Source organism: Mercenaria mercenaria, chromosome 6 (assembly GCF_021730395.1).
Source record: "Mercenaria mercenaria strain notata chromosome 6, MADL_Memer_1, whole genome shotgun sequence".
NCBI lineage: Eukaryota > Metazoa > Mollusca > Bivalvia > Venerida > Veneridae > Mercenaria > Mercenaria mercenaria.
The window spans coordinates 39,602,269-39,615,598 of record NC_069366.1 but is presented as its reverse complement, the minus strand read 5'-3'; the positions used below and the strand labels follow the sequence as shown (position 1 = coordinate 39,615,598).

Here is a 13,330-nt window from a genome sequence, read left to right as displayed (position 1 = left end):
ATGTTGTATAGCACGTAGCTCCAAAAGTATTTGACCTAGAGTCACCAAAGTTTACAGGAATGTTGGTCAGCATGTGCAGTTGTGCACCTGGGGTATAGCATACGGATTCATTCAGTATTGTAGGAGTTATGGCCCCTGACTTAGTTAAAAATTGGTCATTTTAATGTTGTGTCGAGCATAGCGCCAAAAGTATTTGACCTACAGTAACCAAAGTTTACAGGAATATTGGTCAGCATGTACAGTTGTGCTCCTGGGGTTTCGCATCCGGATTCATTCAGTATTGTAGGAGTTATGGCCCCTGACCTAGGTAAAAATTTGTGTCCTTTGTTATGTAGTGGGGTTCTAGTTTATTATGTCTCCCCCAGGAGACATATTGTTTTTTCCCTGTCCGTCCGTCCGTCCGTCCGTACGTCACACTTCATTTCCGAGCAATAACTGGAGAACCATTTGACCTACAACCTTCAAACTTCATAGGGTTGTAGGGCTGCTGGAGTAGACGACCCCTATTGTTTTTGGGGTCACTCCGTCAAAGGTCAAGGTCACAGGGGCCTGAACATTGAAAACCATTTCCGATCAATAACTAGAGAACCACTTGACCCAGAATGTTGAAACTTCACAGGATGATTGGTCATGAAGAGTAGATGACCCCTATTGATTTTGGGGTCACTCCGTCAAAGGTCAAGGTCACAGGGGCCTGAACATTGAAAACCATTTCCGATCAATAACTAGAGAACCACTTGACCCAGAATGTTCAAACTTCATAGGGTCATTGGCCATGAAGAGAAGATGACCCCTATTGATTTTGGGGTCACTCCGTCAAAGGTCAAGGTCACAGGGGCCTGAACATTAAAAACCATTTCCGGTCAGTAACTTGAGAACCACTTGACCCAGAATGTTCAAACTTAATAGGATGATTGGTCATGCAGAGTAGATGATCCCTAACGATTTTGGGTTCACTCTGTGAAAGGTCAAGGTCACAGGGGCCTGAACATTGAAAACCATTTCCGATCAATAACTAGAGAACCACTTGACCCAGAATGTTCAAACTTCATAGGGTGATTGGTCATGAAGAGTAGATGACCCCTATTGATTTTGGGGTCACTCCGTCAAAGGTCAAGGTCACAGGGGCCTGAACATTGAAAACCATTTCCTGTCAGTAACTTGAGAACCACTTGACCCAGAATGTTCAAACTTAATAGGATGATTGGTCATGCAGAGTAGATGGCCCCTAACGATTTTGGGTTCACTCTGTGAAAGGTCAAGGTCACAGGGGCCTGAACATTGAAAACCATTTCCGATCAATAACTAGAGAACCACTTGACCCAGAATGTTCAAACTTCATAGGATGATTGGTCATGAAGAGTAGATGACCCCTATTGATTTTGGGGTCACTCCGTCAAAGGTCAAGGTCACAGGGGCCTGAACATTGAAAACCATTTCCGATCAATAACTAGAGAACCACTTGACCCAGAATGTTGAAACTTCATAGGATGATTGGTCATCAAGAGTAGATGACCCCTATTGATTTTGGGGTCACTCCGTCAAAGGTCAAGGTCACAGGGGCCTGAACATTGAAAACCATTTCCGATCAATAACTAGAGAACCACTTGACCCAGAATGTTGAAACTTCATAGGATGATTGGTCATGAAGAGTAGATGACCCTTATTGATTTTGGGGTCACTCCATCAAAGGTCAAGGTCACAGGGGCCTGAACATTGAAAACCATTTCCGGTCAGTAACTTGAGAACTACTTGACCCAGAATGTTGAAACGATGATTGGTCATGCAGAGTAGATGACCCCTAACGTTTTGGGTTCACTCTGTGAAAGGTCAAGGTCACAGGGGCCCGAACATTGAAAACCATTTCTGGTCAGTAACTTGAGAACCACTTGACCCAGAATGTTGAAATTTCATAGGATGATTGGTCATGCAGAGTGACCCCTAACGATTTTAGGGTCACTCTGTTAAAGGTCAAGGCCACTGGGGCCTGAACATGGAAAACCATTTCCAATCAATAACTTGAGAACCTCTCGACCCAGAATGTTGAAACTTCATAGGATGATTGTTCATGCAGAGTAAATGACCCCTATTGTTTTTGGGGTCACTCCGTTAAAGGTCAAGGTCACAGGGGCCTGAACATTGATAACCAGTTCCGATGAATAACTTGAGAACCACTTGACCCAGAATGTTGAAACTTCATAGGATGATTGAACATGCAGAGTAGATGACCCCTATTGATTTTGGGGTCACTTGATCAAAGGTCAAGGTCACAGGAGCCTGAACAGTGACTTGAGAACCACTAGGCCAGGAGTGTTGAAATTTAGCGGGATGACTGGACATGCCAAGTAGATGATCCTTATTGCAGCCAACCATCAGTGTCTCTTTGACTTTCGCTCCTGACCCCTATTGACTTCTTGCCTATAGGACTTTGCATTGGGGGAGACATGCGCTTTTTTACAAAAGCATTTTCTAGTTCTAATTTCATAAAACTTGGTCAAAATGTTTGTTATCATGTCTTGGATGATTTTATATCTGGATTGCATTGGGTCAAAAATTAGGTCAATAGGTCAAATCAAATGAAAAGCTTGTATACACTCTAGAGGCCACTTTTTTGCTCCAGTCTTCCCGAAACTTTTTCAGAATGATTGGTTTCATGAAATCTTGGATAAATTCAAGTCTGGGTCACGTGGGATAAAAAACTAGGTGACTGTGTCAAATTAAAGAAAATGCTTGTTTACACTCAAGAGGCTATATATTTGGTTCAGTCTTTATGAAAATTTGTCAGAATATATGTCTCCATGAATTCACTAGGTAAAACATGTTTCCACTCGGATGGTGTGTTACTCAGGTGAGCGACCTAGAGCCGTCTTAGCCCTCTTGTTTTTAACTCACCTGTCACATGGTGACAAGGTTAGCTTTTTTGATCACCCTTCGTCCATTGTCAGTCCGTGCATGCGTCAGTCAACAATTTCTTGTCTGCACGATAGAGGTTTCATTTATGATTTTATTTTAACCAAACTTACACACAACTTGTATCACCATAAGATCTCGGTTCCTTTCTTGAACCGGCCAGATCTCTTTGTGGGCTTCAGCGTTATGGCCCCTGAAACAGCCAAAATTAGCTATTTTGACCTTGTCTGCACAATAGCAGCTTTATTTATGATTTGATTTTTACCAAACTTGCATAAAACTTGTGTCACCATAAGATCTCGGTTCCTTTCTTGTACTGGCCAGATTCCATTATGGGTTCCAGAGTTATGGCTCCTGAAAGGATGAAAATGAGCTATTTTGACCTTGTCTGCACAATAGCAGCTTCATTTATGATTTTATTTTAACCAAACTTGCACACAACTTGTATCCTCACAAGAGATTGGTTCCTTTCTTGAACTGACCAGATTTCCTCATGGGTTCCAGAGTTATGCCCCTTAAAGGTCCAAAATCTGCTAATTTGGCTTTTGCAGCCATATAGAGACTTCATTTATGGTTTGATTTGATACAAACATCCAAAATATCTTCAACAACAATAAATCTTGAAATCCATGACTAATCTGTCAGATCCAATCATAGGTTCTAGAGTTATTTTATATCTGATTACCTCCCCTGATTGTAATCAAAATGGGTTTATATCAGTAAGTACTTATAGGCAGGGCTCCGGAAATTTTGATAACTCAGTCGGTCTGAAATGAAAATCCTGACATCGGCGCCACCCCACCCACCGCATTCCCAATATTACATATTTTGTAAAACGTGGTAGAGTAAAGAAATAAGCATATCATGCATTAAAACTGAGTTATCGATCACCACGAGTTACCATACACTGAAGACAGTTATTCAGTGTTATGTGTGATCATTACTTTGTTTAAATTTCGATGTTTTTCCGAGAAAATACTTGTAAGGATAAAATTGCCGAGGCATTGACACTGTGTAAGTAATTAGTCTAAAAGCCAACGTACGTGACTTCGATACCGTATATGCAGCAGATACTTTGTGATGTTTCCTCATTCTTTGACGGAATTCTATAAAATACAATGCGTCAAAGTGAATTACACGACACATATTCTCTGCTAAACACTAAAACAGCCTCAGTATTTTAAGAATGTGTATGTTTTCAGAACGCTGAGATCGAATATCCGCATGTTTAGTACCAAAAGGTCACACGGGTTGGCCAGGGATATTTCATTTCACTTACGTTGTACTTCAATAAGCAACTACACTTTATAAAGTTATATGTTCTCTTCTGATGTAAACAAAATTTCATTTTGAAATGTTTTTTAAAAAACCTATTTGATAAACAACGCCACTCCGATTTTCTTTATCATTCGTGTTTGCCAGTCCATTTTTTTCTTTTTCTTTTTTGTACAGTCGGGTTGCAAAGATGATCTTCTGCACTTGTTTCAACTGGAGCCCCAACAAATGAATCATGTAATTTTTTCTTTATCATTTGTGTTTGCCAGTCCATGTTTTTCTTTTTCTTTTTTGTACAGTCGGGTTTCAAAGATGATTTTCTGCACTTGTTTCAACTGGAGCCCCAACAAATGAATCATGTAATTTTTTCAAATCAAGTAATTATGTCTCCCACCACATAGTGGTGTGGGAGACATATTGATTTACTCCAGTCTGTCTGTCTGTCTGTGTGTGTGTGTGTCTGTCTGTCACAAAGCTTGTCCGCACTCTAAGTCGAACATTTCTGCTCCGATCTTCACCAAACTTGAACATTATGTGTTTGACCGTGAGACCTCGGCCAAGTTCGATAACTAGCCAAATCGGTCCAGGCATTTTGGAGTTACGGCCCTTGAATTACCGAAAAATCAGTCTTTTTACTCTTGTTGGCACTCTGAGTGGAACATTTCTCATCCAATCTTCACAAAAGTTGAACAAAATGTGTTTGACCATGAGGCCTCAGCCAAGTTCGATAACTAGCCAAATTGGTCCAGGCATTTTGGAGTTACGGCCCTTGAATTACCGAAAAATCCACCTTTTTACTCTTGTCCACTTTCTAAGTCGATCATTTCTCATCTGATCTTCACCAAACTTGAACAAAATGTGTTTGCCCATAAGACCTTAGCCAGGTTCGATAACTAGCCAAATCTGCCCAGGCACTTTTGATTTATGGCCCTTGAATTATTGATTGGATCCACTTGTCCAGACCATCTAATTGGGTCCACTCATCTAAACCATCTAGAGAAACTAGACATCTTTCATAGGGGCAGTTGTGGGAGACATGCGCTTTTCTCAAAAGCATTTCTAGTTATAAAAATTATTTTTATCGGTTTTCCGTGTGATGTCTCATTAAATCAAAGACCTATAATGTACAATTATAGCTCTTTGATTAAATGCAGTGACCATTTGTTTTTTACCCGTGATCAAACATAGCCTTTTGAAATAAACCATCCGTCGGATTCTAAATAAAAAATGTTGATCCGCGTCGAAATGATTTGGATCCAGTCAGAAACATTTGGAAACCAGTCAAAAATGTTTAATACATTGCAGTCGGCTGTCTGTTAACATTAAAGGATGTGCCGCGCAAGCACTGATTGCGTCACGTGCTATTTACGGATCGATTATCAAAGTGACAATCAGACCATTTGACACGTTTATTGATTATCTGAGAGTGCGACTAACAATTTCCTGCTTGGCAGGTGATCGTGTATTGAGATATCAGACCGAAATTTCTACTTTTCTCCATTTTTACGGGACCGATTTTTTTCATTTTTTCACTTCACGAATCGGTCTGAAAAGTCAAAAATCGGTCCAAAACCGACAAAATGGCAAATTTCCCAAGCGCTGCTTATAAGACTTATTTGAAATTTCATTATTGTCATTAGTTGGACTGAGACAATCAGGGTAGATAACTATGGACTGATTTTATGTCAAATTACCTCCCTTTATTTCAAATTATAATGGGTATATCTCCGTAACAAATGAAGATACTGATCTGAAATTTTGTATGTCAACAGATGGACTTGGACAATCAGTGAAGATACATGTTGACTGAATTTATGACAAATTACCTCGCTTTATTTTTATTATCTAAATAAATACACTTTAGCAGCTTCTAATGAGACTGGTTTGAAATGTTATTTATGTCTTCCACGGTAAGAAATAGTCATATTAGATAACTCTTGATTGAACATTTATCCATATGAATACTTTACTAATATATTGTTGTAAAGGCTTATACTCTGCATCTTCTACATGCATATACCAATGCATGATTACCTCCCCTGATTTTATTAAAAATGGATTTATCTCGATAAATATTTATAGAACTCATTTGAAATTTCATTATTGTCTTTAGTTGGACTGAAGCAATCAGGCTAGGTAGCTATGGACTGATTTCATGTCAAATTACCTCCGTTTGTTTCAAATTAAAATGGGTGTATCTCAGTAACCAATGAAGATACTGATTTAAAATGTCATTTGTGCCATCAGATGGACTCGGACAATCAGGGTAGATAACTTTGACTGAATTTATGACAAATAACCTCCCTTTATTTTATGTAAAGGAATATATATCAGCAGCATCTATTGAGACTGGTTTTAAATATTTAAGTCTTCCAGGGTAAGGAATAGTCATGTTAGTACAAAAATGCAGCATTTGAGCCTAGGACCCGCAAACATGGTATGGAAATTGGCCCTGACTAGGTCAAAAGGGAATGTTACAAGAAATGTTTATCCTGATGATATTTAATGTGTATGCCTATGTGCTCTATGGCAAAACTTGATCATATCATTTTGGGCAATGGTACTCAGGTCAGCAATATAGAGCCATCATGGCCCTCGTATTTTATTTGGCAGTGTCCTTGAACAGATACCATGCAGTCTGTTTGTCAGCCAGTGTCCTTGAACAGATACTATGCAGTCTGTTTGTTGGCCAGTGTCCTTGAACAGATACCATGCAGTCTGTTTGTCGGCCAGTGACTTGAACAGATACCATGCAGTCTGCTTGTCGGCCATTGTCCTTGAACAGATACCATGCAGTCTGCTCATCGGCCAGTGTCCTTAAACAGATACCATGCAGTCTATTTGTCGGCCAGTGACCTTGAACAGATACCGTGCAGTCTGTTTGTCAGCCAGTGTCCTTGAACAGATACCATGCAGTCTGTTTGTTGGCCAGTGTCCTTGAACAGATACAATGCAGTCTGTTTGTTGGCCAGTGTCCTTGAACAGATACCATGCAGTCTGCTTGTCTGCCAGTGTCCTTGAACAGATACCATGCAGTCTGTTTGTTGGCCAGTGTCCTTGAACAGATACCATGCAGTCTGTTTGTTGGCCAGTGTCCTTGAACAGATACCATGCAGTCTGCTTGTCGGCCAGTGTCCTTGAACAGATACCATGCAGTCTGTTTGTTGGCCAGTGTCCTTGAACAGATACCATGCAGTCCGTTTGTTGCCCAGTGTGTCCTTGAACAGATACCATGCCGTCTGTTTGTTGGCCCGTGTCCTTAACAGATTCCATAAAGTCTGTTTGTCAGCCAGTGTCCTTGACTAGATACCTTGCAGTCTTTTTTTTTTTAGCAGTGTCCTTGAACAGATACCATGCAGTCTGTTTGTCGGCCAGTCACCTTGAACAGATATCATACAATCTGTTTGTCAGCTACTCTCCATGAAATTTAAAAGATTTCAGTTGATCTGCATGAATTCTTGTGAATGGCAGTTAGGTAATTTCCTATGGATATAAATGCCTGCAAATTGTGGAGAAATACACTGTAAAAAAAACATATCTGAACTTGCACCTTTTGTCCAATTATTGCAGATGGACTTTAGGCCAGAGAAAATAAATGTTTAGATTCTCATCCAAATTTTGAGAAAAAATGGGGCGGGTGGGCACTTTTTATTTTTAATTTTTTAATTTTGAAGTATGGTAGTCTGGAGGTCAATTTGACAAATAATATTTAAAATATCACAGTGTATTGATATTCTAGTGTGTGTTGCTGTGTTTTTGAAAGCTTTTATATGTAAAACCCATTTTGAAATACATATAACTGAGCCGCGCTATGAGAAAACCAACATTGTGGGTTTGCGACCAGCATGGATCCAGACCAGCCTGCGAATCCGCTAACAGTTTCTCTGATTCCAATAGGCTTTGATAGCGAACAGCATGGATCCTGACCAGACTGCGCGGATGCGTAGGCTGGTCTGAATCCTTACTGGTCACAAACCCAATATGTTGGTTTTCTCACGGCACAGCTCATATATATGAAAAAAATAATTTCATGTCATAAACATTGATTTTATTTATAAATTGAAAGTAAAACATTTTGTCTGATGGTTGATTGTATCCTGTACAAACAAGTAAATTTACAACTACAATGGCAGTCAATATGTGTCTGCTCTGTGTATTTGCAAATTAAAAATATTTAGTTTTGTCAAAGTACAACCACGACCTGTAAAGAAAACAATCAATCTGTCATTCCTGCTGTGCACGTGCTAAAAGCTATATACCCTTGGAAACGATAATGCTTAATATATTGACTAATACGAACTTAAAGTATAAAATACGAGGAATCTAGATCTAGTAGTTTTACACCTGAAAAAAATCAGATGTTTCTTAATTTGATGCACTTGCATACTTAACATATTTTTATCCTATTTCCAGATCTATGAAACAAATAACCGGTTAATTCAATATATACTTTGCACGTGAAAATGGCTTGTCAGACTTCCTCGCGAAGGCAAATGTTTCTGTTAAACACAATTGAAATATTGAAATCCAGACAACAGATACTTATTTCAAATCAATAAAAATCAATAACAATCAAATCAGGATAAGAAAATACATTGGCTTTACCTTTTTCTAAAAGTTTTTGAAATCGAAAGTAGGTTGCCAGAACGTCTGCTAGTCGTGTGAATTGCCGATATTTTATGATCATTTCTCTTAATTTATTATAATAAGAGGTAATGTCATGGTAAATTTTAATATCAGATACTGTCAAATGCTGTTAAGTTGTCTTTGCATCACCACAATATGTCAAACATTTTCTTTAAACTCGAGAATTATGCAATTGTTTATGCAAGTGTACCAGTATCCAGACATAAAATTTTGGATATCCGGATTTTGACTGATAAAAAATTTCGAGGCGGGGGGTTTCAGATACGGGCGGGCGGGGATAAGAATCTAAAAACTAATTTTCTATTGCCTTAAGCAAGTATTATTAGTTCACCTGAGCACAAAGTGCTCAAGGGTGAGCTGTTGTGGTCAGTGATTATCAGTCTCGTCCGTCAATATTTTCCTTTGAACAAAATCTCCTCCTTAACCTCAGGCCAATTTAGATGACACTTCAGATGGATATTCCTTGGATGGTCTTCCTTAAAAATTGTTGAAAGAATTAAATTCCGGTCAGAACTCTGGTTGCCATGGCAACTGAATGGAAAAACTTGAAAATTCTTTTCTAAAACAGGTCCTAGGGCTTTGATATCTGGTATAATTAGCATCATCTAGTGGTCCTCTACCAAGACTGTTCAAATTATTTCCCTAGGATCAATATGGCCCAGCCTTGGGTGTCACATGGTTGTAAAGACTTATATAGGGGAAAAAAATTGAAAATCTTCTTGTCCAAAACCGCAGGGCATAGGGCTTTGATATTTGGTATGTAGCATCATCTAGTGGACCTCTACCAAGACTATTCCAATTATCCCCCTAGGTTCAAATATGGCCCTGGCCTGGGAGTCACATGGTTGTATAGACTTATATAGGTCCAAAACCACTGGACCTAGGGCTTTGTAGCATCATCTGGTGGTCCTCTACCAAGACAGTTCAAATTATCCACCTAGGTTTGAATATGACCTGCCCAGGTGGTCACATGGTTATAGACTTATATAGGGAAAAACTGATATCTTCTTGTTTGATATCGTCTTTTAGTTTCCTATATTATCATACCCTCATTCTGTTAGCCCACCTCACCAACCCCCCCCCAGAAAAATCTTTTAAAATATTCTTGTCTGAAGGCACTATTTCAAAATAATTTTACAGGCATTTTCCTTTGCATAACCATCTACCAAAACCGATAAAGCAAGTATTGTAACTCAGGTGAGTGATCTGGGGCCATTATGGCCCTCTGGTATATGTTAGTATTATTATTTTATGCATTATCCATTTTGACAGTTAGCAGAAGCTCGAAGGGAAGCACAAGAATTGGATGCTGGAGGCAAAGGAAATGCTGCACGTAAACAGAGAGAGATACATCTGGTCAACTTGAATGAGGATCCTATGTTGTCCGGTGTTATTGTTCACTTTTTAAAGGAAGGACAGACAAGGATAGGCAGGAAAGATGCCCAACAATTGCCTGACATATGTCTCAGTGGTTTAAGGTGATTTTATATTCAGTAAGGTGAATGTGGAAGAGTTTTGTGATTGATCATCACATTTTTTGAAGACAAAATGGGGGACATAAAAATAGGCTGCGTCCTTCCACCCATCTGTCGGTCTCACTTCATGTCCAGTCCATAAGTCTGCCATCAATGAAGAGATTATGAAATAACTTTGCACAAATGTTCCCCATAATGAGACAATGTGTCTTGGGCTAGACAGAGACCCCTAGCTCCAAGGTCAATTTCTTCTTTTTTTTTGAGGTGGGGGTGGGATGGTGGGGGGGGGGGGTAACAACACACTGACACAATTATAGGTCATATGGCGACTCTCCAGCTTTTGATGCCCGTGGAGGAAGACCACAGGTGCCCCTCCACACATTATTTCATCAGGAGCGGATACCTGGGTAGAACCACAGACCTTCCGTAAGTCAGCTAGATGGCTTCCTCACATGTAGGATGCAATGCCCTGAGTAAGGTTCAAAACTCTTGCACCAATATTTTATGAATTACCCCCCCCCCCCCCCCACACTTTTTAGGTAGAATTTCAGATTTAAGTTTTGGTGCACTTCACTCTATCTCATTTTTTACTAAATGGATTATGATTCAAACTTAAAATAGTTGTTCAACATCATCACTCACATCATATGACACAAGGACCATAACTCTTGCACAAAAAATTCATGAATTATCCCTCCTTTTCATACGGGACGTATTATGGGAATGCCCCTGATGGGCGGCTGGGCAGGCAGCGTCCACAGACTTTGTCCGGAACATATCTTCTTCATGCATAGAGGGATTTTGATGAAACTTGGCACAATTGTTCACCATCATGAGATGGAGTGTCATGCATAAGTACCAGGTCCCTAGGTCTAAGGTCAAGGTCACACTTAGAGGTCAAAGTCAAATTCAAGAATGACTTTGTCCGGAGCATAATTATCTTCTTCATGCATGGAGGGATTTTGATGAAACTTGGCACAATTGTTCTAAATACTGGCGTTGTAATTAGCATTGTGTGCAACCAATATGCATAGATCTGCTAAATTGTTTTATTTATTTTTGAAACAGTTCTCGAGCTAAGTTAATGGATGTAGACTTCACTGTAATCAACCTTTGACATACTGATCTCAAAATCAATAGGGGTCATCTGCTAGTGATGACCAACCTCCCTTTCAACTTTCATGATCTTAGGTTCAAGCATTCTTAAGTTATCATCTGGAAACAGATTGGTCTACATTCCGACCGACAGACAGACCGACCGACCGACCGACCTACCGACCGACATCTGCAAAACAATATACCCCTCCTTCTTCGAAGGGGGGCATAAAATTCAACAGAAAAGTCTGACAAGGCACAACAAAACACATAAATGTAAAATCCCCATTTTATGCAACATCCGTTCACTTTTTGCTCAATGTCACGGACATTCTTTAAGCGATGTTGCTCACTGTAGTCTGTCATAGCTGCACATGTCCTGAAGTAATTATCAATCAGAGTGCACAGCAAAAATACGCAAATTATTGTACAACAGCATGCATTTAGAGTATAACATGTATAATATACTGACAAAAGGTTAGGGTTAGTATTACAATGGTCATAAAATACATGCATTAAAGATACTTTTTATTCAAATTGCTTGAATCCGGTATATACCGGAGTCTGTAATCTATACAGGCGCTCAAGGTCTGCAGTGAGTTTCAGTCTTCGTTAAGGAGTGTTACAGTCCGGAAATAACCGAATTCATTTGCATCTGCGTCAAAATGCACTTTACACTAAATACCAGTAAAATACTATGTTTTTAGCATTCTGGCAATCTTGTAAATAACAAAACATATCAAAGTAAATGGCTCTGGGGGAGACATATTGTTTTTGCCCTGTTCGTCCGTCCGTTCTTCACACTTCATTTCCAAGCAATAACTGGAGAACCATTTGACCTACAACCTTCAAACTTCATAGGTTGGTAGGGCTTATGGAGGAGACCACCCCTATTGTTTTTGGGGTCACTCTGTCAAAGGTCAAGGTCACGGGCCTGAACATGGGAAACCATTTCCGATCAATAACTCGAGAACGACTTGACCCAGAATGTTGAAACTTCATAGGATGATAGGTCATGCAGAGTAGATGACCCCTATTGATTTTGGGGTTACTCCATTGAAGGTCAAGGTTACAGGGGCCTGAACATTGAAAACCATTTCCAATCAATAACTCGAGAACGACTTGACCCAGAATGTTGAAACTTCATAGGGTGATTGGTCATGCAGAGTAGATGACCCCTATTGATTTTGGGGTCACTCCGTTGAAGGTCAAGGTCACAGGGGCCTGAACATGGAAAACCATTACCGATCAATAACTTGAGAACAACTTGACCCAGAATGTTGAAACTTCATAGGGTGATTGGTCATGCAGAGTAGATGACCCCTATTGATTTTGGGGTCACTCTATTGAAGGTCAAGGTCACAGGGGCCTGAACATCAAAAACCATTTCCGGTCAGTAACTTGAGAACCACTTGACCCAGAATGTTGAAATTTAATAGGATGATTGGTCATGCAGAGTAGATGACCCCTATCGATTTTGGGGTCACTCTGTTAAAGGTCAAGGTCACAGGGGCCTGAACATGGAAAATTATTTCTAATCAATAACTTGAGAACCACTCGACCCAGAATGTTGAAACTTCATAGGATGATTGAACATGCAGAGTAGATGACCCCTATTGATTTTTGGGTCAGTTTGTTAAAGGTCAAGGTCACAGGGGCCTGGTCATGTAAAATCATTTCCGGAAAATAACTTGAGAACCACTTGACCTAGAATGTTGAAACTTAATAGGATGATTGGACATGCAGAGTAGATGACCCCTATTTATTTTGGGGTTACTTGATCAAAGGTCAAGGTCAAAGGAACCTGAACAGTGACTTGAGAACCACTAGGCCAAGAGTGTTGAAACTTAGCAGGATGACTGGACATGCCAAGTAGATGATCCCTATTGCAGCCAACCATCAGTGTCTATTTGACTTTCGCTCCTGAC

At 39.7% G+C, this 13,330-nt stretch overlaps 1 protein-coding gene across 1 annotated transcript in view; it reads left to right on the top strand.

Annotated features, from left to right (window-relative positions):
* LOC123549116 (kinesin-like protein KIF28) overlaps positions 1-13,330 on the top strand; it is a 463,589-nt gene that overhangs the window by 188,212 nt on the left and 262,047 nt on the right. Inside the window, 1 exon segment of the mRNA XM_053545663.1 lies at positions 10,105-10,310. Within this exon segment, the coding sequence (XP_053401638.1) occupies positions 10,105-10,310 (206 nt within the window).